At 40.3% G+C, this 27,431-nt stretch overlaps 1 protein-coding gene across 1 annotated transcript in view; it reads right to left on the reverse strand.

Moving 5' to 3' along the window:
- The window catches only part of NOS1 (nitric oxide synthase 1), a 1,255,637-nt gene that overhangs the window by 443,471 nt on the left and 784,735 nt on the right, over nt 1–27,431 (reverse strand). The window contains exon 13 of the mRNA XM_044068292.1: nt 10,451–10,595. Coding sequence (XP_043924227.1) covers nt 10,451–10,595 — 145 coding nt within the window. The remainder of the gene's footprint in view (nt 1–10,450; nt 10,596–27,431) is intronic.

The raw sequence follows: 27,431 nt of genomic DNA on the forward strand, positions 1-27,431 counted from the left end.
AAGAAAGAATGTAAATAACTGATTCCGGTGTATGTATAACTACTGTAGATATGAAAGTTATCACATATATAATGGAAAAAAAGAAAAACATTTCAGATGTGTATATCATTAGAAATAATAAACCAGCTAGTTTCCTGTGATCCAGAATGACTATATACATCCATTTTTCCTGGCATTGCTAAAAGTCTTATCCAGCAGATCCCTTTCAGTCATGATATTGCTATAAGTCCAAGTTGATTGGAGAAATGTTCTTTCCTCTGTGACATCTTATTTTCTACTTTTTACTGGTTCATTCACTACAAGGGATTTTCTAAGCAATTCACAAAACAGCAAAATGGATCTGAATAATACATAAGAATGCCTAAATACTATAGCTTAAGAATTTGAAACAAATGTCTAAAAAAATACCTGAGCACTCATACAGTTTGCTGAAAATCTATACAAGACAGCATTCACAGGGAGCACAAAAGAGTGCACCAATGCCTGTTAGCTGCACATCCATACTGAAAGGACTGAGCCAGTTATCTCCACTCCTAAGGCTTATCCTATTATGTACTGTTAATTATAAATACCTAACTCTAATAGTTGTCCACCTTGGAGGCAAAAACAAATCATTATTTTGGTACTCCCATTTGCACATGCTTTTTCAGTGAATTCCCGTTTGCACACGTTTTCTCCATGAACTCCCATTTGCCCTTGTTTTCTGAGTGCACTGCCCCTCTGCCCTCCTGCCCATTTTCAATGCCTTCACCAGGATGAAACCATTTTCACTTGTTGGCTCTTCTTCAACAGAAGCTACTGGATTACCCACTTCCCAAACCTCTGCCTACAGCTTCCGTACTTCCACTCATGGCACCGGGTCTCTACCACTTCTGGACATGTTTTGGTTTCACCTTTTGCCTCAGAGTGGGTTCCATGAGATATATTGTATCAGCTGCTGTGTCAGCTAGCTACATTCCCTCTGTGTCTCCTCTTTACAGGGTTGCACACTGAGATTACCTCTGTAATACATATCATCATTGGTTTGTTAATCCACTAACCCATGAAGCATTTGGATTTTTCCTTTTAATTTCCTCTGCAATTTTGTGTGTTATTGAAAATTGACTTCTGCCTAAAGGATTGTGGAAGAAAGTCCTCTGGATTGCTGAAAAATGTCCCTACTTTATTTTTTATTATTTATTTATTTTACATTTGTTGACCGGGCTAGTCTAACTGGATACATGTCCGTTGTCAGTAGATGCCCGGGGAGATAAGCTCCTAGGTAGGACAATGAAATGAACACAATCACAACTAACGAAACATGAGACAAATAAAAACTATTAACAGTATCTATTGCAGGTTAACACAGTAATATTTACAGTGCAGAATACAGGCATAACAAAGGAATGTTAATACAATCAAGATATGTTAGAGATAGTTTAGTAAATTAGTTTAATAAGGAGGAGTTGCTGTGTGTGAGTAGACAGGGTAGGAAGAGAAAAGTATTTAGAGACACATATAGACTAGTCAGGTTTGGAGCATGGGCATAACCAGTGAGTTTTGAGGAACGATTTCAATTTATTTTTGAAGCAGGATAGTGAGGGAAGTGTGGAGAGTTCATTTGGGAGGAGATTCCAGGCTTTTCCAACTATATTAGAAAAAAGGGAGTCACCAGCCTTATTGTTTGTTTTAGTAGTATGTATTAGAAGTTTCTGAGAAGACCTTAAGGATTCCAGGTTTTTATAGGGAGTGATTAGTGTGGAAAGAATAGGCGTTTTGGAAGGTTTGTAAAGAGTGTTGTGGGCTATAGTTAGTTGATGGAATTTAATTAGATTTTGAAGTTTGAGCCATTCTAGTTGCTTTAAATTAAGGCAGTGATGGGTTCTAAATGGGTTGCCTGTAGCAAATCTTGCAATGTTATTGTAGGACATTTCCAATTTGCTAAGATTATTTTTAGATAGGTTAGTAAAAATAGGTGAGGCATAAAGAAGAGAAGATATTAGATGAGTGTGTGCTATAGTGGTTCGAGCTGAAGGTAGAAGAAAGGATTTTATCCTGTAGAGCGAGCCTAGCTTTTTGTTGACTGTTTTTATAGTGTTGTTAATATGGATGTCAAAGTTCAGATTATTGTCAATGGTGACACCTAATAGTATGGAGGTTGGTTCAGGGTATATAATAGTTTTATTGGTAGAGTTTACTGAGAAATCCATTGGGAGGGACTTCTTAGTAGGAGAGAAAAGGAGGAGTTTAGTCTTTTTGGGGTTTAGGAGAAGGCATCTATGTGTGAACCATTGCTCAACTGTGTTAAATACTTGTTGGGTAAGATAGAGAAGTTCTGGAGAAGAGGGGGCTGAGCATATCAGTGTAGAGTCATCCGCATATTGTATGCATGTAGCTTGGGGGATGGCAAGGTGAAGGTCATTGATGAATATGGAAAAAAGTAGAGGTCCAAGGATGGAGCCTTGAGGGACACCCAGGTTGACGGGCAGGTGAGTAGAGAGAGATTTGTGCCAAAGTACGGCCTGTTGTCTTTTATCAAGGTAGGACTGGAACCATTTTATGGAGTATGTATCAAGTGACAGGGATTTTAGTATTGTGATGAGAATTTGGTGATTTATCATGTCGAAAGCTTTAGACAGGTCAATAAATAGGGCTGAAGAGAGTTTGTTTAGATTACGGTTTTTGTTGATACAATCTGTGAAGGAAAGAAGGGCAGCGGTAGTGCTGTGTGAAGGTCTAAAACCATGCTGACAGTTGGCTAGTAAGTTATTTTGTGTTAGATGGTCAAGTAATTGTCTGTGAATGCATTTTTCCATGATTTTTGCCAGAGGTGAGAGGAGGGCAATGGGGCGGTAATTGGAGAGTTCAGTGGATTGACCGCCTTTGTGGAGGGGGATAATATGGGAAATTTTCCATAAACTTGGGATATAACTTTTAGTAATAGTTCTATTGATTAGGATAGAAATAGGATAGGCAATGGCTTTGGCGGATAGTTGTAGGAATTCAGCAGGTAGTTGGTCTGCTGAGGGGGAGCATGGTTTCAGTTTCTGTAGAAGGGTTTGAATATAGGATGTTGGTATGGGTTGAAAGTGAAATGTAAGGGGTGAGGTTGATTCATTGGAAGGTAGAGTGAAGTTATTTGGTGATAGTTGACTAGCTAGTGTTTGTATAGCATCAGTAAAAAAGGTATTAAAAGCGTTAGCTATATTCATTGGTGTTTTGTCTTCGGTGTTTTGAGTGTTTGGAGTGGTGGATTGTCCTGGATAGAGTAGTTGGTTGATACTAGACCAAAATTTCTGCGGCTTGTTTTGACTAGCTTGTTGGGATTGCAGGTAGTAGTTTTTTTTGTCAGATAATATAGCTTTTTTAGTTTCATTTCTTAGTTGTCTAAATTTTTGTTGGTCTATAGGGTTTTTAGTTTTCCTCCATTTTGCCCAATGTTTGTTTCTCATATTGATTTTATGTTTGGTTTCTTTCGAGAGCCATGGAGCATGTTTGGTTTTAATTCTAATTAGTCTGGATGGGGCATGGTGGTTGAGGATGGCAAGGAAGTTGGAGTTAAAGTAACTAACGGCTTCATCTAAAGGAAGGTTTTGTAAGGGTGACCAGTTACATGCTTTTAGTTCCATCTGGAAAAGTTCAGGGTTAAAGTACTTTTTAGACCTGATGTTTTTAACGGATGTTGGGGAGGGAAAGTTGATTTTATGTCCGATGATATAGGTAAGAGAGTGGTCACTTAAATCATCAGGGAGGGTTCCTGAGTCATAAATGTGAGGATGATGGTTAATGAGAATCCAGTCTAATAAGCTTGATTTCTTGTTCGATGTATTTATTCTGGTAGGGGAGGTAATGGTTTGGGAATACCCATATAGGTTAATATGGTTTGTGGGGAGGCTGTTGTAGAAGCAGGTCCAGTCAATATTTGTGTCACCTAGGATAATGGTTTCTTGAGGTAGGTTTTGGGAAAGCCAGCAAAGTAAATTTTCCATAGTTGCTGTGTTATTACCAGGAGGTAGATATATGCAGATAATATAGATAGATTTGGAATTGTTAAGAAGAAGTTTAGATATAAGAATTTCTGCATTGGAGTCTAAAGGTGGTTTGCAGTTATGAGTGGTTAATTGTAAGCTAGGTTTATATAGGATAGCAACCCCTCCACCTTTCTTGGATGTACGGTCTAGTCTCAGGATATTATATCCAGGTGGGATGATTTCATTATCTTTGGTTGCTGGTTTTAACCAGGTTTCTGTTAAGCAGAGAATATCAAAGGAATAGATTTCAGTTAGAGCTTGGAGTTGAGTAACTTTATTATTTATATTGCGGATATTAAGATGAGCAATTAAAAGGGAGTTAGATGGTTTAGAGAGGGCTTGGGTAGTTGATTCTTTGAGGTTGATGAGAGAGATAGGAGTTGTTAGGGGGCCTGGGTTAGGGTGGATGTCACCATCCTTTAAAGAGAGTAGCATGCTTAGATAATATGGGTTGGATAGTCTGCTGTATAGCGATAGACATTTTTTGGGGTTTAGATTGCTGTATTTTGTGTGTAGTGTTCTATGATATTTAGGAAGTATGTAGTTAGATGAGGATGTTATATTAGCGTGAATAAAATATAGAGGTGAATTTGGAGAGTTGGTTTCTTTTTTGGGATAGTTTTGGTTTGGGTCTATCGGATTTTCAAAAGAGGTGAATAGATGTGTGAGGATTAAAGGAGGTAGTGGTGAGAGTGTGAATAAGAGTGTGAAAAAGAATGGGATGGATTGTTTATTCATTATATGAATAGATAGTGTTTTATGTAGGTAGAAAATAGAAATCTATAGTGAGGAGATGAGAGAGTGAGTAGAGTGTGGTGTGATAGAAGGAGGGTAGTGAGGTTAATATTAGTGGAGTTTGGTGACAGGAGAGTGTGTAGGGAGAAAAGATAGTGGGAAGGGTGTCTTTGAAGAGGAAAAGGTATGATTAGAAAGTATTGGGAAGAGGAAGGGGTGTGGTTGGGGAGTAATGGGAAGAAGAAAGGGGTGTGGTTAGAGAGTAACAAGAAGAGGAGGAGATATGGGTAGGAAGTATAAAGGTAGGACCCCTGGGGTGGGTGGGATTTGGGGGTGGGGAAGGGAGCGGAGTGAGCCCGCAGGGTGAATGGAGCGGGTAGAGACAAGATGAGTGTTGCAGGGGAACAATCATTGGAATGCTGACTGAAAGGTAAGTTAAGTTAAGGAATTGGAAGAGAGACAAAATAAGTATAAAAGCAGATTTTCAAGGCTAATAGTGGAAGAGTACAGTAAAGCAGGAGGTGTGGAAGGAGATTAGTAACAGGTGAGGACAGTAGTCTGCTAACAGTGGAATTTCCTAGGGGTTTGGGATGGGCAAACGCTAGTGTTGCAGAAGAACAATCAATGAAATGCTGACTGAAAGGTAAGTTAAGTTAAGTTAAGGAATTGGAAGAGAGACAAAATAAGTATAGAAGCAGATTTTCAAGGCTAATAGTGGGAGAGTACAGTAAAGCAGGAGGTGTGGAAGGAGATTAGTAACAGGTGAGGACAGTAGTCTGCTAAGAGTGGAATTTCCTAGGGGTTTGGGATGGGCAGACGCTAGGGACTATGAGAGGATGCCACCTAGTGGCCAAGAGCTGGTATTACAGTAGTAGTAATTTCAGGGGAAGGCAGGTCTAGGGCTGAAAAAGGATGCTCAGTATGGTCAGAGATGGTAGTGAATGTCCAGACAGGGGCAGTTTTTAAATTATAGGTTAAAAAAAAGGGGAGTATGGCTGCTGGCTGACCAGGCTGAGAAGTCTTTACTTACATAAGTGAGGAACATACATACTACAAATTAGCTGTATAGCAAGTTAGAGGACCACACATACTTTCTTCCTTCCTTTTGATAGGAGAGTACAGGGGAGGACAAATAGGGTGTTGAGACAGCTGATAAGTTGGAAAGGGTCCTGTGTTGCCAGGGAGGGTTTTAACCCTGATGGAGCGTAGGCCAGCTGGAGTGCTATTGGAAGTTAAATAGAAGACAGCAAGCACAGGGAGAGAAGAAATAAGATCCTTAGTAAGGTAGTTCAGTTACAAAAATGCTCAAGCATAAACATAAACTACAACAATTATGCATATATACCCAAAAACAGGTTTTGAACAGGAGTGGCTTAGAGCTTTCATCTATTAAACAGTTAAAGACCAATATTGGATACTGTAGGATACTTAATTATTTTGGTTAGAGGTTATAATCAGTACATTTATAAAGTCATAGCATACTTAATTAACACACAGAATGATTACTGCCCTTCATACCATCACAGTTAAGGTACATATCTCTCTATACTGCTATATATACACAGTTAAGACACTATGCTAGAGCTGATATAAATATAACAGTCGTATGTAGAAGTACAATAAAGCAGTTACTGTATGTTTTAAAACAGTACAAGTACTAAAAATAATACAGTTTCTGTATGAATTAAAACAGTGTTATCATTCAGTTGTTTATCAGGCTCACTGTGAACACATTGCTTGCATATGCCTTAAGTACTGACATCTGTTTAGCTGCAGTGTAAATAAGCCACAAGGCTAGAAAGTTTCTAGGATTATAGTTATGAATATTAGAACCTTGGGGGAGGTTGAAGGTTATGGCTGAAATATTAAGACCGTTGCAAAACCTGTACTTCTATTTGTTTCTGTCTGCCTAGTTTAGCTAAGGTAGTTGGAGATTATACATTATACATTGGAAGAGGCCTGGGTTTTTAGGAGTTGCTCCACGTGTGTGACTAATTGCTATGCAGTGTCTGGTATACACGCCTATTTAGCCGGCTATATATTATGGTGAAAGTATGGCTTCCATGTTCGCTTGTGTTCCTTACAAAGAAAAGTAGGTGGAAGTAGGTTCAGAGCGAGTTAGCGTCTATGCAGGCAATAGCAAAATAATATAGTTTATTTAGATTAAGGCTACAACTAGAAAAAATACCTTTCTTCTAATTCCCTATTTAAAAATACACTGTGTGTGAGGCTAAAGTGTAAGCATCATCTTATTAGACTTGCATATAGAGCAGGTAGTGAGTAGATGCAATGGTTACTCTTGTATTTATCTACACATGTTGCAAAGAGAGCAGGCTGGTAAGCATAGGTTTCGAGTAAGGGTAAGCCTGTAAAGGGAGTTAAGTTAGATAAAATATTTCACTTATTATCATCATATAAGAAACATTTAGCTTATACACAATGCCAACATTGTGACTTTTTCTAGGTTCAGAGTTAATCTTTTTATATATGTGTCCAAGGGAATCCAGCTAGTAGGTCATGGGACACATGGCTGCAGAGACCTGTGTCTCACCAAGGTAAGGCATCCACAACTGAAATGTCTGGGACTATTAGACAAACAGCGCACCAAAGAGGCTGACTGCTTTTCAAGGACATGTCAATGACAGTTAAACATCAGGTCATTACCATGGCAACTAGGAGGATGATATGACAACAGAAACCATGACGAACAGACATACAGTGCCACATAATGTGGACCCTGTATATGTGCTGACCAGAAGATTACTGCCTGTGTATGAATGGACAGGGAGTTTGTAGCTGGCATAGACTGAGAATAGGTGAAACTGCTGTTCTGGTGCATCAGCTCATGGGAATTTTGATCACTTATGTGCACATCTCTTTTACCAGGATTTGCACTGGTTGACCCTCTGTAGTCACATCTGCACATCATTGCTGCATCTCTGTAGTGTGTTACAGCAATATGTCATAAATATTACCCATTTGTTGCAAGGACAGGTGTATTTTGCCACTGCCAATTTCATTCCCCCATCACTGCTTCAATGCTGGCAACATGGTCCTTGACAGTGAGTATTTGTTGTCACGTGTCCCTTGGCTTCCCAGATGGATTCTGTCTACAAGTATATGTAGTACCATTGTACGAAGTGATGTTATAGCATAATTTTTTCCTTCATTAACCATGCCTTCATTCATGCATTCCACAAAAAACATGCCTTATCAACTAGTTTCCCACCCCTGAGCCTCCACATGGATGGCAGATTTCCTGACATCTGAGACACATCAGTTTTATCATCTTTTCCATTTATTTCTAGAATTATCTATCATAACACGACATCCTAAATGGAAAGGAATTCAACAATTAATAGTCATCTAAGCAGTTGATATCCAATAAAAATATGGAACTGTTTCATACCAGTTGATTAACTGCAAACATACAGTGATGAACCCATGACATTATTATGCATATTTTGCTCAAATTGTTTAACTGTGAACTCTTTATTCTCCTCTTTCCTGGACTTTCATGCAACATAACCTCATGGCACAGGTTAGTTAAATTCCCTCAGAAACCTAATAATTTCCTTATGTCTGAAGAGTAAACATTGACTCTCAATTGACACTTCTCAATACCTGTGGACATTTTCATGCAAAGTTCATTTCAAGTTCCAGTTTGTCTTCATTACATTGCATTGATGCTTGGGAAACGTGGCCTTTACAGTACTGGAGTTTTTCATTGCATGAAATTGCATTCATACAAATGGCATCACTCATAAATTTGAGTTTGCCTTTAAGTGAATCTTAGAAAAAAATAAAATTTTAATGAAAGGAAGACTGTCTGCTGGTTTCAAAATGTACACAGTTACTGAGCAAACACCAGCTCAACATGATCAAATCAGCAACAAGTGTGACTTGTGATGGATTGATTAACAATATATCACTACTACAGTGACACATGGCACATCAGAGGTACCTATAACTAACAACGGTAGAATTGTTCAGAGAAAAGTGGTATGAGGTTTCTCCAACTGCAAACCACAAAAGTCATGTTAGGCTATAGTGTAGGTTTGGGAGATGTTGGGTCCCTTTTAATGAGCTAGGATATGGGAACTCATCAACAGAGTCAAACGTATATAGCTGGCAAAGGCCATAGTAGATGTCCAGGTTACAGTTTATGTTTGTGAAAAGCAGAAAATGTTACTGTAAATCCTATGAACAGAGTCAGCGCATGTTGACTTTATGGGTTTTGCACTGTGTGTGTACATACCAGCCCAATATAGACAACAAAAGTAAAGACTCACAAAGGAGAAAGCCTGGTGTTGCTAGAGGCTGATGCAAAAATAAAAACTTGCAAATTATTAAGAATTTATGGCAAGATAAAGTACATTTCCTAGATTTTGACTACAGTATTCATATTAGGCAAACTTAATTTTCTGGATTTTGACTAAAGATTCAAACATATTTTACCGACTTGTTTTTCTTATTTAACATCAGAAGTATAGTAGTGATTGAAACATAACATATATCGATCCCTTCCTTTATCCCAAACCCATTCAGACTCCTAGCATGGAAACAATATTATATTAGGATGTTGCTCAATTACACATCCATCTTATTCAACCGATTTATGACTATTTTCATTTCCTTAAAGACTGTTGATGGGAAGTGAAAATTTCTAACCAGAAAACCTTTCTTGACAGAAATACTTGCAAATGTCACAAGTATTTATGTATTTATTTATTTACATTTGTTAACTTGAGTTGACCACTGATCCAAATGGACCATTTTCAGGCCAGCCCAGGTACTGCTCCGCTCAGGATTTGTTACTGTATTTAGCTTAGAAATGTCTTCCTAGACAACAATGTTTTTACCATTCTGCTACCTCTGATTGAAAGAAAAAAATGTACAAAACAGTTGCATATTCATCTTTCAAAAGTAAAAAATATACAATACTACCTTTTTTGTTTATCCTTCCAGTCATTCATTCATACGTTCTTTCTTTGTTACCAGGCACAAGGCTAATCTTAGACTCAAATGTCTATTTCTCTACTAAGTGCTACCGCTCACAAGAAAAAGTAATCAAAATGGCACCTGATGAATAAAGGGAAATAAAGACAGCATTATCTGCAGGAAGAGCCCCCTTTAAGCTGTACCATCTCTACAGCTTCCACATATTATAATTAACTCTGCGGGTTAAGCATGTTCACAATGATGAGCAAACACCCATCATGCCAGCAACTACAGATTCTGAGCGCCTCCTAGCATGACACAGAGACGTGTGACAGAATGAGTTGCACAGACTACCAAAACAATGAATGAATGACTCCTGGAATGGAACTACTGAAATTGGCTAATAATATTCTGCTTCAAAGTAATTGCTTACAAAGCAAATTTTACAGAAAACACATTTTAATTTTATACAAGTTCAATAACTCCATGTGTCTACTATAGTGACATGCCCTAAGGGGAAAGTGCTCAAGTTAATGAGCATCTTACTATAAATATTCAATTTAAATACATATATCCATGATAACAAGGCAATAAACATATCCTACTATGAGTCACTGTTAGTTAAACTAAACTTTTATAAATAAAGGAAGTCAGTAGTTTAGACAATAAAATTCATCTTCACCCTTTCTCGGCTTTTATAATGACTGTTTTCCACAAGTAATTAAGCAATAAAGTTTTAGAAAATAGCACCATTGTACTGTTACCTTTGCATCAAAGGCATGTTTAAAAATTTCACACAAGGTCTTTGCGTAGGCTTGCGATTTTCCAGTTTCTGTGCCATACAGTATGGATGCTTTGACTCGCTTTGCCATAGCTTGACCCATCAGCTTAGCTGAAAATTTTACTGCCCTGTAGAGGAAAAAGAGAAATTGTCTTCAAAGATGAAACCTTTTTCCATCTGCTTTATCATCTGTTTCAATTATTAAGTACCTGTTGATTGCAGGTATATATATATATATATATATATATATATATATATATATATATATATATATACGTGTTTGTGTGCGTGTGTGTGTATATGCGTGTGTGTGTGTGTGTGTGTGTGTGTGTGTAGTAAGCTTTGATAAGTTTTGCACAGATGTGTTTGATTATAATTCTATAGCACTGTGCTGTAATATTATGAGAAAATGTATTAAATGTCAGGTCTTACAGTAAATAGACAATTCCATGCAAAGAAATTCTGAAATAATCTATAATCGTCCATACAATTACTTAATATAGATATATCTTTTAATGATATGTTTTCCACCATGTCCCCTGTAACCATCAAGTTCCCTTCTCCTATACATCTTTTTATTCTACCACTGGAAGAGGGAAGAATGCCAGGTTATCATGGCTGTTATCCAGGGTTGGTGTTAGAAAACTAATGAGTCAGAAAGTGCTTTGAAATGTGCACATCTCTGGGGTGGTGCTAGTGTATGCTTCTCCACCTCTACAATCGCCATTTACAGTAGAAGATGTGCTCATGTCCCTTTAACTCCCTAATATAGGGACTGCACTTCTGGGCTTTGATATTTCTATGGCAAGACATTTTCAACTTCCAGCACCAAGATTGGTGAGCTTGTACCAGCAGGTAATGCCCAGCCATCTCTGACCAGTTCTTTCATTATTGTGGCTGCTAGTTAAAGTTAGGTCATTGTGGCCAAAACCTGCATTCCATGGATCCGGTCTAATATCTGTATTAATTTTCACCTTGGTTTGTTACAATCACATGAAAAAAGACCTTACTTATTCTATGAAGTTAGGAAAAAGTTAAATGTTAACAAAAAGAAAAAAGAAAAAAATGAAATCCCGAGAAAAGCAATTCAGTCATCCACCACATGATTGTTGATGGATTTATATTAGACTGTGGTAAGATTCAGAGTAAAGAAAGTTAGTAGTGTATCCTCTTGATTGGCTTTTTGGTTATATGGTGAAGCAGAGAGATGTGTTAATGTGCTTGGGCTGATGCAAAATTAACGGTGAATTCAAATTATTAGTAGACACAAAAAAAAACAAGAGATTAATATTAAAGAAGCTAAGGACAATGCAAATTAAAATATTTAAATGTATGGTGATGGAATAAAACCTGATAATAAAAATGCAGCCTAAAAATAAAGTATAACATTTATAAGGTTCACAAGACAATCATGTCATTTTTAAACTATATTTAATCCTGCACTGCAGAGAATGGCTTCAATAATGCATTCCATCTAAAATCTGTTATTATCCCCCAGTCTTTTACCTGGACGTAGGGTACATTCACAGCCTATTGACACTTCCTTCTGCCCCTTTCAGCTCTATAGCTAGGAGTAAACAGTTGCTTGCAGTGACAGTTTGAGAAACCACATCAAAAAATTGCTGAATTATGTGTGCGGTTTAATGATATATTACTAAATACAGACAAAGTAAACATTGCTGGTGCCCACTTTATAGATCTCACTAAAGCCTTCAATATGATTGAGCACTCTGTGCTCTTAGAAATATGTATTATTAGTAACACCTTACCATGATTCAAAGGCTTTTTTAAAAGTGCCTCTTTAAAGTCAGTTTGTGTAAAGTCCATTCAAATGTCACACCAATTTTCAAGAGTGTTTCACAAGCATCATTCCTTTCTCCCTTCTTTTCTTCAGCTCCATCAGTTGATTACCTTCAGACCTATCATACATCCCTCTCCTCTTTTAGGTTGAAGATATGGTTAGCTACAGATCCAAAATCTCACAACGTCAATCTGACATGTTTCAAGTTCAACAATGGCAAATCCTGCGCAACCTGTTGCTTAAACCCTCGAAAAAAAGATCAGTGCTATTTGCAGCTCCATAGAGACTTGCCACCCCCCCCCAACAAGCATTCAATTTGACTTAAATAACACCACTATTCAAACCACATCCTCCTTCAAGTACATAGATCTTCAGATTGATCAGTCTCCCAATTCCCACCCACACACACACACACACACACACACACAAACGCACACACACAAACGCACACACACAAAAACATATCAACAATAAAATGCCTGCTGTTCATGGACAAAAGAATTCCATTTCTCTCTTATGCTAATAATAGAGCTGCTATTGGCAAAGGAGACTCCTCATTTTTACTTCAGTCTCCATACAAACCTGCAACTTCAAACCCTCTCTAATTCAATAGGCTGCTTCATTGCCAACTCTTCAGCATGAGAATACCATTGTCTTACTCTTGAAAAAGTAAAATAGCTGCTAATTAAAAAAGAGCCAACATCCCAGCTACTGCAACTTCAGTCCCTTTTCCCATTTTCATCCAAACTACTAGAAAAAACTTGATGCCTACAACCTCCCCAGCATTTCACAGCCTGCTTTGTCTCACCTCCAAGATCTAACCTACAGTTGACTAAATATGCATTATCCATAGCTGCTCCTAACTTAAAAAATTCAGAAAGCACTGTCTTACCCACCTTTCTCAGCAAGCCAAGAGCTCCTGCCCGCTTAAAGTCCATATAAATTATTGCCCATCAAAGGCTTCCCTTCCTTCATTCTCTCCTCAGACTAATTCTTTAAACCTGTATATTATAGGTTCATAACTAAATACTAGGCTAGTGGCCCCCTTTAAGTTTAGCTAATTCCCCCTTTAAAGGTGAGAATCAAACTCTGATACTGTTTTTATGAGGTAAACACCTTAACCATTACACCAATCCTCCAATATACAGTTTTCTTTCTCCTTGTCTCACAATTTAATTGCAAACTACACCCCAGTCTTAAACAATTTATCCCTTACACATTTCCACAATTCCCAAATTTTTTTAGTATTGTGCTGTCTTCACCTTGATCTTGATTACTCATCCTTTTTGAATTCCAGAGCTATCTCCTTATCTCCTTACATCTTAATTCTATACTCAGTCAAACCATTCACGTTATCCACTATTTTGAAAACTAATTACCAGTTCATATTTTGTTTCCAGGTAAGCTCTAGGTAAATATCAGGCAGTCAATAGTCAGCAGTAGCTCAGTTTGTTAAATGCTATGTCTAATGCACATTTTGTCACACACAGATCAGGGTTCGAATCCAGTGGCAAGTACTAATAAATATTACTGAATCAGTTATGGATTGCTAACAGATGTTCTCCCCACAGGAGTTACAGGTAAATGGGTGCAGTAGCCCTTATTATGGGTAAATAATTTGTGTGCTCAGAAGTAACAGACTGTTAACAGTATTGATCAGGAATGTGATAAGATTTCAGAAAATAAAGGCAACAAGTACAATACCAATAAAAGATAATACAATAAATAAAATGTGTAATCTTTATATGGCCGTATGCCTGGTGTAGCTGTGAACGTTTGCAAATGGTCCAACCCCATGCCTGCCAAGGACGACATGATAGTTGTTTACTTTTTGTGCTGTACATGATATATGTCTCACAAGTGTCACTCTGTCATGGACTATAATCACTGTCATCTAATCCCTCTGTCACAGATGTCAGTAGCACAGTCACACTACATCAGTCCACAGTACACCTTGGCAGTCATATAGGTCCACTGTAGTTTTGTACCTATAGGTGTTACAGCTTGGCCCATACTATCCCAGGTGGATAGCTTGAGAGGTATGTACATGCTACAGCAGCTATAAAGCACTGTTATACATAAAGGAAGGGAAGACATGTAGAATATTTAACAATACTGTTGCAAACTGTATAGCCTACACTGGTACTAATGGACTGTATCCCCCCCACCACTTATCTTTATCATATTTTATTATTGTTATACATCAGTTATGGTTTACTATTAACAAATGTTGTTCTCTAAATGTCATCTTGGGCCTTGTGTTTTATTATTGTTATGTAATACAATGGTTGCATACTAACATAACTTATTGAATTACCTATGTTATTGGCCTTATGTCGTAACTGTTACTGGCATGCTGTTACTATACTGACTGTTATCTCACTTATTGTTGTGTTCCATATACTATGCAATGTTATGCTACTGGGTTATTTGCAATGTTCTGGCATGCTGTTATAACTAACTAAATGTTATGTTCATTACTAACCTATACAAATTGAAATACCTCAACACCACAACTCGACTGGGAAGGCCAACTACTGCTGATCCACCTACCCTACCTCAGCTGGCTGTGGCACTAGGTCCCAGCACATCTGGGGACCAAGATGGTGGTTCCCTCTCCACTGGCCCTGCACCACCTATGGGTGGAACTGCCTCAGGGGATGGAGCCCATCCCCCTCTGGGAGCAGGAAGGGAGGTTGTCATCCAGGATCAGCTACCAGTGATGGTGTGCAGGAGAGTGCATCATGGCTATGAGAATCACCTGCACTGGACTGAGGGCAGACTGGCCAACCTGAAGGGGCAAGGTGGTCCTGGCACCCAGCCTCCAGCACAGCCACCTTCGGGGCAGTGAAAGACCAGTGTTGATTACCAATGGGTTGAGAGCTCAGTCACACTGCTGCTGTCTGGGGGCACATGGATCTCTGATTCCACAATACCCTCTTCATCCAAGGTGTTTACCCCCCTCATGTGTCACACACCACCCCTGTATGCTGTCTTATCTGTCTTGTCTGTCTGCAGATGCAACCTCTCCGACCCAACTTACCTCCCACAATGTACTAATATCCCTTCCCCAACATTCCCCTCTCTCCTTAAAAATAAGAGCATCTGTACTAAAAAAAATACCGTCCCATACATAGCTCTCCATTTTGCATCCACATCCACTGGACACAATTAATTATTTCATGAATTAATAAACACAGTTACTGTATGTTATCCTCACCCCTCTCTTTGGGGTGTGAGGTTCCAAATTCCAAATACTGTACAACCTGCACAGCTGTTGCTGTACAAGCAATGGAGAGCTATGGTCCTTTCCTACACCCATCCTGCACATCCCTGCCTGCCTTTCAGTATGTTTTTCCCCCTTGCTTTCCCCCATTTCACCACTTCCTTATCACCCCTTGTTTCCTTTCTTTTATAATTAGTGCAGGTTTAAGTGGAGCTAAAAGGCACAACATGCCACGTAAACCCACTTAAAACTGCATAAAAGTGCCTTAATCATCTTGTGTGTTTCTGACAGTGTTAGGTACATCTGCAAAATAATCACCATTGCCATGTCTTGCATCTGGGCCCCTGTCAACTACAGCACAGTGCATTACCTCACTAGGCCACTCAGCTCTGAATTAAAACAGGTGTTTCCACCAACTTATCCTGATTGCCACTGACACACAGCAAGTCCATATAATGGGAAAATTGGCAGTGTACATGAGACTGTGATGCAGACACTACAGCAGTACACAGCCAAATAAATAATAATAGATGTACGTGAGGCCTGGGATAGCAGGTATAGCTGTCAACTGTACAGACTCCTCGCAGAATGTCCACAGTTGTGCCCCCTAGTTTTGGCATGGTTTTCACAAAAACATACATGTCTGCCAAACTACTGGCAAGTCATTAAAGATTGAGGTTAGAAGATAATGACAGGCATTTTAGTGTCACACCTGAAACCCATCATAAAAAACATGCTAATGCAATTCCGGTGTTACACACTATGCATGCCCATATATCTTGCAAACACACCTGCAGCAGCAGTGACTCAGTAGTTCAGTCTGCTAAATGCCTTTGCATGCAGCACATTTTGCCACTCACAGTTGTGGGTTCGAATCCAGTGCATTGCACTTCAGTTATGTTCTTCTGAATACATCAAATAATGACTGAGTCATTCAATTTTCACCAAAACAGGTTGCTGCTACTCAATTAACTGTTACCCATGTTAGCAAGTCAAAGGCCTGTAGGTAAGGACACACTGCACATATGTGTACAGCCTCCCTATATCTTGCCTACTACTGTCTGATTGGCACTGTTACATAACAGATGTACCTTAACCACATGGCTCAACTGGACTGTTATGGGTTCCCTCACCCTGGTTCTGCTGTAATGACAGAGCTGACACTGCTCCCACAGTGACACATACAGCTTGCTGTCCTCCAAAGTGTTCACACTCCCCACTATGACTCTTAGGCAAAAAGCAGTAGCTGCAGCATGCAACATATGCAGTTGTATGTTAAGCTACCTGCCATAGACCTACCATACCTCACAACCCCCTAGAACAAGGGATCCACAAAACACCCATACATATAGGGGTGGGCGGCAAAGGTCAGGTGAAAGGGACATGTGTCTGCCCCTGTAAGCATTCAGAGCTAATAGACGAGCAGCTGCTGCAGCAGCATGCATATTCTGATGGGTATGATGTCTGACACTCACATGTCTCTTCCCCCTTACTGACTTCAACCCACAATGTTTAACACTGAACTGCCAGATAATCACAAAGTCATTTGACAATGGCTAAACATAGCATGAAAAACTGTGGACATACCTCATAAATCTCAACAGTGGACAGTATTTCTACCTACACTTTGCAATCATGTAGTCTCCACAACTCACTAATGTTCATCTCACAGGCTATGAAAGGAGACAAGGCCTACATGAAGGCTTTAAATATTGCACTGTTGTACCATGACATTGGCTAATGAAAGTGCTACCTAGCTGTTCTGGATGCAATTAGCAAGTCTGAGCCATGGATTGGTGCACAGGCAATCACCTGTTACCTACAAAAAGGCAAGCAGCTACCTATGGAAAACAGGTCTGTAACTTCCTTTACCAAGACAGACTGTGATTTCAGAAGCATTTTTCTTCAGGATTTGTGCACAAAAGGATTACATCATTCTACCAGGTATGTAATACAAGTTCCCATATAATGGGATGCAGATGGGAGGATGCAGTTATGGAGAATAGGGATTACAACAGTAGACCTCTAGTACATCTCTGGGAATGACATGTTAGTGATAGTCTGCTGTCCAGCAGCTACAGCTATGCCTCACAACTGTGCCTGCTGTGTCTTAAATCACAGCTGTGGCCCTCTCATTCCCTCCTACAACAGTCGGCTCCTGTACATATTCCACTGGGTTATTTGTTAGACATAGTGACAGTAAGTAAGGGTGGACACAGCTGTCATATCACATGATGTACTGTCATTCAGCACCTCTCAGTCTGTGAATGTCACACAGGAATAGTTCACACATTGTAAAGGTGTTCCTGACTGTCCTTGATATACTCTGGCTAGGTCGCTGTTTTGTCAACATTCGTATCTCATCTCTTGACAGCATACCTGGCAATCCCCTACAGCAGGAATTCATATCATAGCCAGTAGTAGTGGGGGGACACAGGCCCAACCCCAGTGACAGAGTGTACATATTGGTCATACAAAGTAAAGGTATGAATACAGTAACAGATATTACTGTAGCATAACTGTTTTCTGAGGGTTCTGGCATGTGACAGCCAGATCCTCTACATTCTGAAAACAACCATCAATTATTGTCCAACTGTTTGCCAGATGTCCACATGTTTGTGGCAAAAGGACTGCATATATCAGACACATGTACACATTCCGCAAACATCTGTGTACTGGAGGAGTAGGACACCTACAGGGAAGATAGCCTACAGCACGTTTGCATTGCTGTCTGTCATTGTGGCACACATATGTTGCTGGACTGACCTCATATACTTGTAGTAACACTCACCTATTTGTTGGACAGTGGCTGTATGAGATGGTATGGGGATGCTGCCCATAGGAGACACAGACAGTAGACAGCATTGATGGGAATGGAGACATACAACACACCCATCACAGCACACAAGGACATAACCGCTATTGCCACTATGTTGCCGATAGGCACACACATACAGTATTGATAAACAGTGGGGTATGACGTGGGAGGTAGCAGTGGATAGTGCAGACCAGTTTTGATTTGAGGGTCTGTACATAGTGGATAGCAATGTATGTGGTCCTGTGATGTGTTCCCCTCTTCCTGTCTTTCAGAAAGGCTATATAGATGGAGTCACCACCCATTTTCAGTTGCTGAAAATAATGTTATCCTGGATGGCCTGAGACTGCATCACAACATTCTGCAGGTGTCTCCAGTATCGTGAACAATGTGCAGCACTGTGGGCTGACCTTGTCACAGCAGTCAACCAAGTAGGGCTACAGGACAGAAGCTACGAGCAGTTCCGACACTGGGAAACAGATATGGTAAATGCTACATGACAAAGGGCCGCTGCTGTGGCCAGGGACTGTGCTGCCACCGGTGGAGGGCTTGCAGCAGAACAACCACTGTCAGCCACAGAGGAATTCCTAGCGAATCTGGGATCAACCACCAGCTCCCAAGCATCCATCACCCCATAGATCATGGAGGTGGGTGCCACAGCATCCACAGCAGAGGAGTGTTCAGGTAAGCCTCCTGTGTTCATCACTGTAATACTGTATCAGTCACTGTGGCAGCCTTTGCATACCAGTACACAGATGTCAGGTCTATCTGCATTGGGGGGGGGGGTTAATGCACAGCTGTGCACACATACTCAGAATGTCAGCAATGTAGGCAGTAGCACAGTACCTTCTGTACATGTTGATACAGACATATCTTATCCTGTTACAATGCCACATTTGGTATTGCTGACAATACCGCTCCCTCACATTTCCATAGGTAAGTCAGGTGTGGCCAGAGTCCAACGTCCTGTACCTGGTAAGTGTGATACCATTTTTTTATGGATTATATATATATATATATATATATATATATATATATATATATATATATATATACTAAGAATGTTAAGGGCTTCCAGTTGCTATGGACATAACTGTTATGCTTAGCCAGAGCACAATACTTGTATGTTCAGTTTGTGAGGGGTTAACTGAAGTGTATTGAATCGGTAATCATAGTAGTGTATTTGCAGGAGCAGTAAGATATTTGCACTTAATTTTGGGAAGAACTATGCAGTCTGATATACAGGGGGCAATAGTATGCTGAAGATGGGTGCACTGTGTTTTAGGTGTAGGTCTATCACATACACTGGTGTAAAAACAATAACATACACTGCCGAAAAAAATTTCTCCAAAGCCAACTTCATGCTTCTTAAGACAGAAGTGGCAAACTTCACGAGACCCATGCAGACGGACAATAGAGGTACGAATGCTGAATCCTACACAAATGCACTTTATAAGCACTTACACGAGTTCATGGATTGTACAATTCCTAAAAGAACCAAAATGCTATCCTCCAAAAAAAGGAAGCCAGTCTGGTGGTCCCCTGCCATAAACAAACTTTACAACAGAGGAAAGAAACTGTGGCAAAAAAGAGTAAAATCCCATGATTGGAGGAACTCCCTGGTCAGCCTCAGTAAGAAGCTGAGATCCCTAATAAAATCCTCCAAAGCTAGTTACGAAAACAAAATTGCCACTGATTCTAAAGATAACCACAAAGCATTCTATAGCTATGTCAAGAATCTCAATGGCAACACTCAGATCTGCTCTGTGTTACAGCACAATGGCACTAAATATACAGAACCAACTGATATTGCCAACATCCTGTCAGATAGCTTCAGTGCTAACTTTACCCCCCTCTCACCCACTAAAAGGCCCATCTCTATACTGGAAGACTACAATGTTCCTGTAATCATGGCTGCACAGGTAAAAAACACACTCTTCAAAGCCAAGAACACAGCATCCATGGGCCAGACAACATCCCAGGCTGCGTTCTACATGAACTACAAAATGAACTGGCACTCCACCTAAGTACCATGTTTAATCATAGCCTTACCTCAGGCTTTGTGATGAAAAAGAACAAACCCAAATGCAAAAACACTGGAAGCAGACCACCACGATAAGTAAAAGAATTTATTGAACAAGGATGAGCAATTACACATACAAGCAGCTTCTTCAGATCCATAAAAACTAAGCACAACAGGTGTTGTATATATACAATAATTTTCTGACAATAGGTAGTCAAGCAATAAACAATCAAACAATAAAGTCATCATTCAATCAAGAATCTCATTCAATACAAAAAGCCTAAAAAACATTTCTTAAAGAACTAAGAGCATGTATAAGCATTTAAAACATTTGTAGGCATATTAAAAGTATTGATGTCTAAAACATATTTATTGCACACTAACCCATAGTCTAACGACTAGATAAGCCACATAAACAAACAAACAAATAACTAAATAAACAAATAAATAAAAAAATGATAAAAGAATAAATAGGCATATTCAAGCAGATGTGTTGTGTAAAATAGTCACCACAATAAAGGCTGAAAAGCTCAAACTGCATCTTCAATATCTGCCAACATAGCAATGTAAGGCAGAAATACAAAGATAAAATACAAAGCACAAGCACTGTATAAAACTGAGATAGTGTTAATGTTGAGGTCCCTTTTAACTCCCATTTCCATAACATAATATTCTTAAGGAGAGGCCTGTTTAAGGTAATCATCTCAGGTTAAATAAATAAAACATTATTTGTAAAGCATTATTTATAAAGCATAAATAGCTATTCTTGTTCAACAGCATCCATATAATAATTCCATAATACGACATATTATATATGTGAATATAATAGTAAGACCCAACTAAGCATATATTATGTGCAAATGATTGTTAAATATAAATGTGTATAAATCTAAATATTAATATAAAATAAATATATGTATTATAAAACCTGAAATTAATCTACAATACTAATCAAAAACTTAAAACTACATAAGATGAATGGGTAATATAAAGATGAATAAATAGATGTTATATAAGCAGAAACACTACTGGAAATGCTTGTGTATGAAAATAAAAAAAATTCCTGATCAAACCTCTATGTTTTAATTCATTTAACACTCACATATTGGTTCAAACCTGGGAAATATTGAGCCTTCAATCTAAGAATCCAACATAGTTCTTTATTCTCCAAATCATTAAATATATCTCCTAGCCTTTTGCATGGTGTGATAATGCAAATGTATGTCCTGAATTATTCATAACATGTTTAATCACATTTCTTTATATCATAAATCTGTCTTCACAAGTTGCTGAAAAGCTAGGTTCAAATTTAAAGGCTAGTGTGGGATGCTCAAAAACTTGCCTAGTAGTAATCATTGCACACATATTACATTTTTCACAAGGAAAAGTGCCTAATCTTTTGTCAATGTTAGATCTAACTCTTTTAAATTCATCCAACTGTTCAACACAGAGGGTGTGGAGCCAACTATATTTACTATCTCTAGATCCGTCATAAGGCTTTGTGCCTACTGAATGGCGCACAGCAATGGTTATCCCACTCCACAAAGGGGGAGCCACCACTGACCCTGAGAACTACTGCCCCATTAGCCTGACAAGCCTAGTCTGCAAGACTATGGAACGTATAATCATGGAACTCATAAACAATGACACTGGTAATCTCCAAACTCTGGACCCCACCCACTTTGGGTTTGTAAAAGGCAGATCATGTCTCCTAAGCCTGATAGGCTTCTTTGAAGAGGTCACCAAAGCCGTAGATAAGGGTAAGGTGGTTCACACAGCCTATCTAGATCTTGCCAAGGCCTTCAACACCATCCCCCACTCTGGAATCATAGATAAACTCATTAAACTAGGTATAAATCCCTACGTCATAAGATGGGTTGCCAACTGGCTCACTGACAGAACCCACACTGTGAAAGTAGCAGACTCCAAATCCGACTTCAGACCAGTGACAAGTGGAGTACCACAGGCTTCAGTCTTGGGTTCTCTCCTGTTTGGTGTCTACGTCTCTGAAGTACAGGCTAACACAGAAAGTCTTTGGCTAACGAAGTTTGCAGATGACTGCAAACTAGGAAACATAATAGAAACTCCTAATGATGTGGACATCCTACAAAAGGGCCACACTGAGACAGATGCCTGGTGTCAAAGCTATGGCTTCAAGCTCAATGCCAAAAAGTGCATTGTCATCTCTTTTGGTAAAAACTCTGTACCTATGAACTACCACATAGGTGGTAGTCTACTTAACACTGAAAGTGTGATAAGAGACCTTGGGACACAGGTGGACAGTAGTCTCTCCTTTGATAATCACATCACCATAGTAGTCAGGAAATCCTTCTAAGTGGCACACCTCATCACAAAAGGTTTCTCATCCAGGAAAAAAGAGGTCATTGTTCCCCTCTACTCGTCATTCATTACACCCATTATAGAATACAGCTCCACTTTTGGTATGTACCTCACAAGACATCTACAACAACTGGAAAGGCTGCAGAAATACCTCACAAAGAGGATTACCAGCCTCAAACAGATGCCCTACGCAGGCCATCTAAAAAAACTCCAGCTTTACTCCATCATATATCGGCTACTCAGAGGCGATCTCTGCCTAACATACAAAGCTATGTCAAACCCAGAGCTGCTGGACATGCTCCACTTAAAGAAATCCCAATCCCTCCAAGCTACATGCTGTAGGGACCTAAACCTTGTCACCACAATAAACAGAACATGCTGGAGGGATTGCTTCCTGTCCCAGAGACTTCCCATACTCTGGAACAAACTACCTATATATGTCAAACAAAGCTCCTCATTAGCACTCTTCAAGAAAAATCTTGATGATTGGATGGGAGATAGGAAATTCACCTCTGGGATCACTACTGTGGCTCTGCTCGACAGGGGCACAGGAAAATAATTTTCTTGGGTGGCGAAAGCCAGGGTACCTTTTTGGCTAGGCTTATATAGGCCCTAGGGCCAATAGCCTAGTACCTACCTATGAACTGGCATACCGCTTATCTCATAGGTGTATAGTGCTGGCAATATTAACTGGATGTAGGTGCAGTGCATGTTATACAGGGCCTGTCTTGTCTGTGTATGATGCAGTCTGCTTGTGTGTTGTGCATGGGATCAGAAATAACATGTGGTATGTGTAATGCAGTTGTGGATCCTCACCTGTATGTGCTTATGGATTACCATACATAATAGTGCATGTAGTAATGTACTTATTTTGTGTTCCTCCTCACAGGTGACCATGGGGGTTGGAGTGTATCCCCCTCACAGCCTGAAGTCAATGTCTCATCAGACTCTGATGATGATGGTGGCCATTGTGAGACACAGATGAGGTTTTTGTGGGTTGAATCTGTCCCATGGGTTTACATCCCACTTCCTCCCCCCTTGTCCCTGCACACAGTCAGTATGCCCACACATAGCCAACCCCCTGCGGCCACAGATCTCTGACAGAGTGTGGCGGCATCGAACAGGAGAGTGTGCCATCAATGGCATCAGTGAGTGTAGACATTAGCCATAGCCAGACAGCTGGTGAGGTCCCACAGAGGCAGATTGACAAGGGTGCTTGAAGGAGGACTGCTGCCCATCCACCACCTGTCACAGGTGTCCAATCACGGGTCACTTGACACATGTTTTGGTCCATCATGGAGGCACAGGCATGTTCCGAATGCAACACCAGATGGATGCTCAGGATCATGGATGCATCACTGTCTAACATCTGTGACTCCCTCCACCACACTGGTGATGCTATGCATCATTTCACTGATGTAGTGGACAGACAATGGGGTGAAACATTGTTAGTCCTTGATTGCACATTGTCTGTGCTGGAACATCTGGTGGGAGTAGGGCATCAGACATGTGGATGTAGGTCAGCAACAACATCTGCTGAGAGTCCATGTGGCCATGTACATTCACTCTCCCATAATGGCAGTACCTCCAGCACTACAGAAGAGAGGTTGCTGTCCACACCACAATGTGGCAGGCCAAGGGCACATGGGCCTGGGTGGGTCCATGAGGGACATGGGCCCAGCAGACATCGGTCACCATCAGCGATTACTACCACATCTGACCCTGGGCATGGTGGTGCCAGTGACACTCCCGGCATAGCCAGTTCCTGTGTTCATGACCAGAGATGGTTAACTGTCCATTCTGACATGTATGGTCCACAGCTGTCCAACATACCCACGTGTAGGGCTAGCACATGGCTTAACTGTGTATGCGCACACACTCAAACATCATTGTCACATGCAAGTCACCAACAGACACACACAGCACCTCTCCATGGCCCAGCTGGTCAGCACCTTTCCTGACTCACACACACAATGTCAACTGGTTGGCACAGCCTAGGCCTCTGGCACCCCCACACCATACCCTGTGCATGTGATGATACCTGTGCCACATCCCTACTATCCATACCATTGATGCAGGGATATGCAAATATGTGTGTGATGCACAGGGTGACTATATTACATTACTTGATGTGTCGTAGTGTGGTAGCGCTATGCCATGACAGGTGCTGTATGCAGGCCTGTTTCTGAGTACACATCAAAGTGTTTGTACCTTTGTTGCACGATGATAGATTGGCAGTAGTGCTGCAGACAGACAGGTGTCTCCCAGAACTTTGTAGACTTCTGTTCCAGGGGTCTACGTGGCTACACTGTGGAGACTTGGCAGCAATATAGTGACTCAGGATGGCATGGCAGCACAGCAAAAATATGACATCAGCAATGTACAGCTGGATATGTGCATGGTTACCTAGGTGCATATGCGTAGAACAGTGTGTCAGGGCCAATGGTGGAGGACAGCATAATTCTGCATGCATATCCTGTGATAAGGCATGCTACCCTTGATACGTATAACTTGGATGTTCTGTACCAACAAATGTAGGTGGTATTGGATAGCATTTATGCCTAGGTTGATTTAGGGCCACCAGCTACTCACAAGGCCTTAAAACATATAATCATTGCACACAGATAAGCACACTGCTGCAAGGGGATATATTTACACACGCACACACACACACACACACACACACACACACACACACACACACACACACACACACACACATTTGCCCTTATTGAGAGTAGAACCCCTGCCTATCTAGTAGTGTACACTATAGCACTAAGAACTCATTGTGTGCAGCACAGAGCTTATCTGTTGTGACACTGTCTGCCAGTGCTGTTAAGCTGGATGACATTAGCAGCCCTTGTAAAGGAGGCCAATGGGGAGGTTGACAGGTAGGCACAGTGCCTTAAAATGTATAACCATAGCACCCAGATAGGCGAGAGAGGCACGCTGCTGCAAGGAGATATATTTACACACACACACACTCGCACAGTGCTGGAAGGAGATAAATTTACACACACACTCACACACTCTCACACTGCTGCAAGGGGATATATTTATACTCAAACACTCACACACGCACAACTGCTGCAAGTGGTTGTATTTACACTCACACATTCACACACTGCTGCAAGGGAATATATTTACACTCACACACTCACGCACACTGCTGCAAGGGGATATATTTACAACTCACACACACACACACACACACACACACACACACACACACTCTCACTGCTGCAAGGGGAAACATTTATACTCAAACACTCACACACTTGCACAACTGCTGCAATGGGATATATTTACACTCACACTCGCACACAGCTACAAGGGGATATATTTACACTCACACACTCGCACACTGCTGCAAGGGGATATATTTACATTCACACACACACACTGCTGCAAGTGGATATATTTACACTCACACACTCACCACTGCTGCAATGGAATATATATATACTCACACACTCACGCACACTGCTGCAAAGGGATATATTTACACTCACACACACGCACACTGCTACAAGGGGATATATTTACATTCACACACTCACACACTGCTGCAAAGGGATATATTTACACTCATACACTCTCACACTCGCCCATTGCTGCAAGGAGATATATTTACACTCACACACTGCTGCAAGGAGATATATTTCCATTCATGCACTCACACACTCGCACACTGCTGCAAGGGGATATATTTATACTAGCACACTTGCACACCACTGAAGGGGATATATTTTTACTCACACACTCGCACATTGCTGCAAGGGGATATATTTACACTCACAAACTTGCACACTGCTGCAAGGGAATATATTTACACTCGCACATTCACACACTTGCACACTGCTGCAATGGGATATATTTACAATCGCACACTGCTGCGAGGGGATATATTTATACTCACACACTTGCATGCTGCTGCAAGGGGATATATTTACACTCACACACTCGCATACTGCTGCATATCTAGTTCTCTCCCCCACGCAACATGGCTTTAGGCCCAGACATAGTACTAACACTGCCCTCATTTCCTTCCTAGACACTGTAAATAGAGCTCGAGATGCTGGTTCATTAGTCTCACCACTCTTCCTGGATTTATCAAAGGTTTTGACACTATTTCCCACTCCCTCCTGCTTAGTAAACTCTCTAACCTCGGACTTTCTCCCCTTACCCTACAGTGGTTTACTAACTATATCAGTAATAGGCAGCAATCTATAAAATGGCAACACTCTTCCTCTCCTTTCCTAACTACAAATGCAGGTGTCCCCCAAGGTTCAATACTGGGACTCCTCTTATTCAGTATATTTGTCAAACACCTTCATTCCTCTCTCACCCACAGTACTGTTAACCAATATGCAGATGACTCAACTATTATCTGCTCTGCTAAATCTGCCCTTACACTACAGTGTCTCACCCAAGAAGCATTTACTTCCACCGAAACCTGGAACCATCACACTCTCAACCCCAATGAAACAAAACTTTTAATATTTACCCCCACAAAATCCAGCCCTGTTGACAAGTCACTATTCCTCATTCATTCCCAAAATAACACAATCATTGAAGTTGTCCCCAGTACCAAATTGCTAGGCATCATCATTGATGACAAATTAACTTTTGACCTTTGCATCTATAACATAAAAAAAACCATCAAAAACTAGATGCCCTGTATATGCACAACTACTTTCTTAGCCTCTCCGCACAAAAAAGGCTCTGGCCTCTTCCTTCCTGCTTCCAACACTTCTAT

This window comes from Protopterus annectens, chromosome 4.part0 (genome assembly GCF_019279795.1).
Source record: "Protopterus annectens isolate FY-2018-M chromosome 4.part0, PAN1.0, whole genome shotgun sequence".
Taxonomy (NCBI): domain Eukaryota; kingdom Metazoa; phylum Chordata; order Ceratodontiformes; family Protopteridae; genus Protopterus; species Protopterus annectens.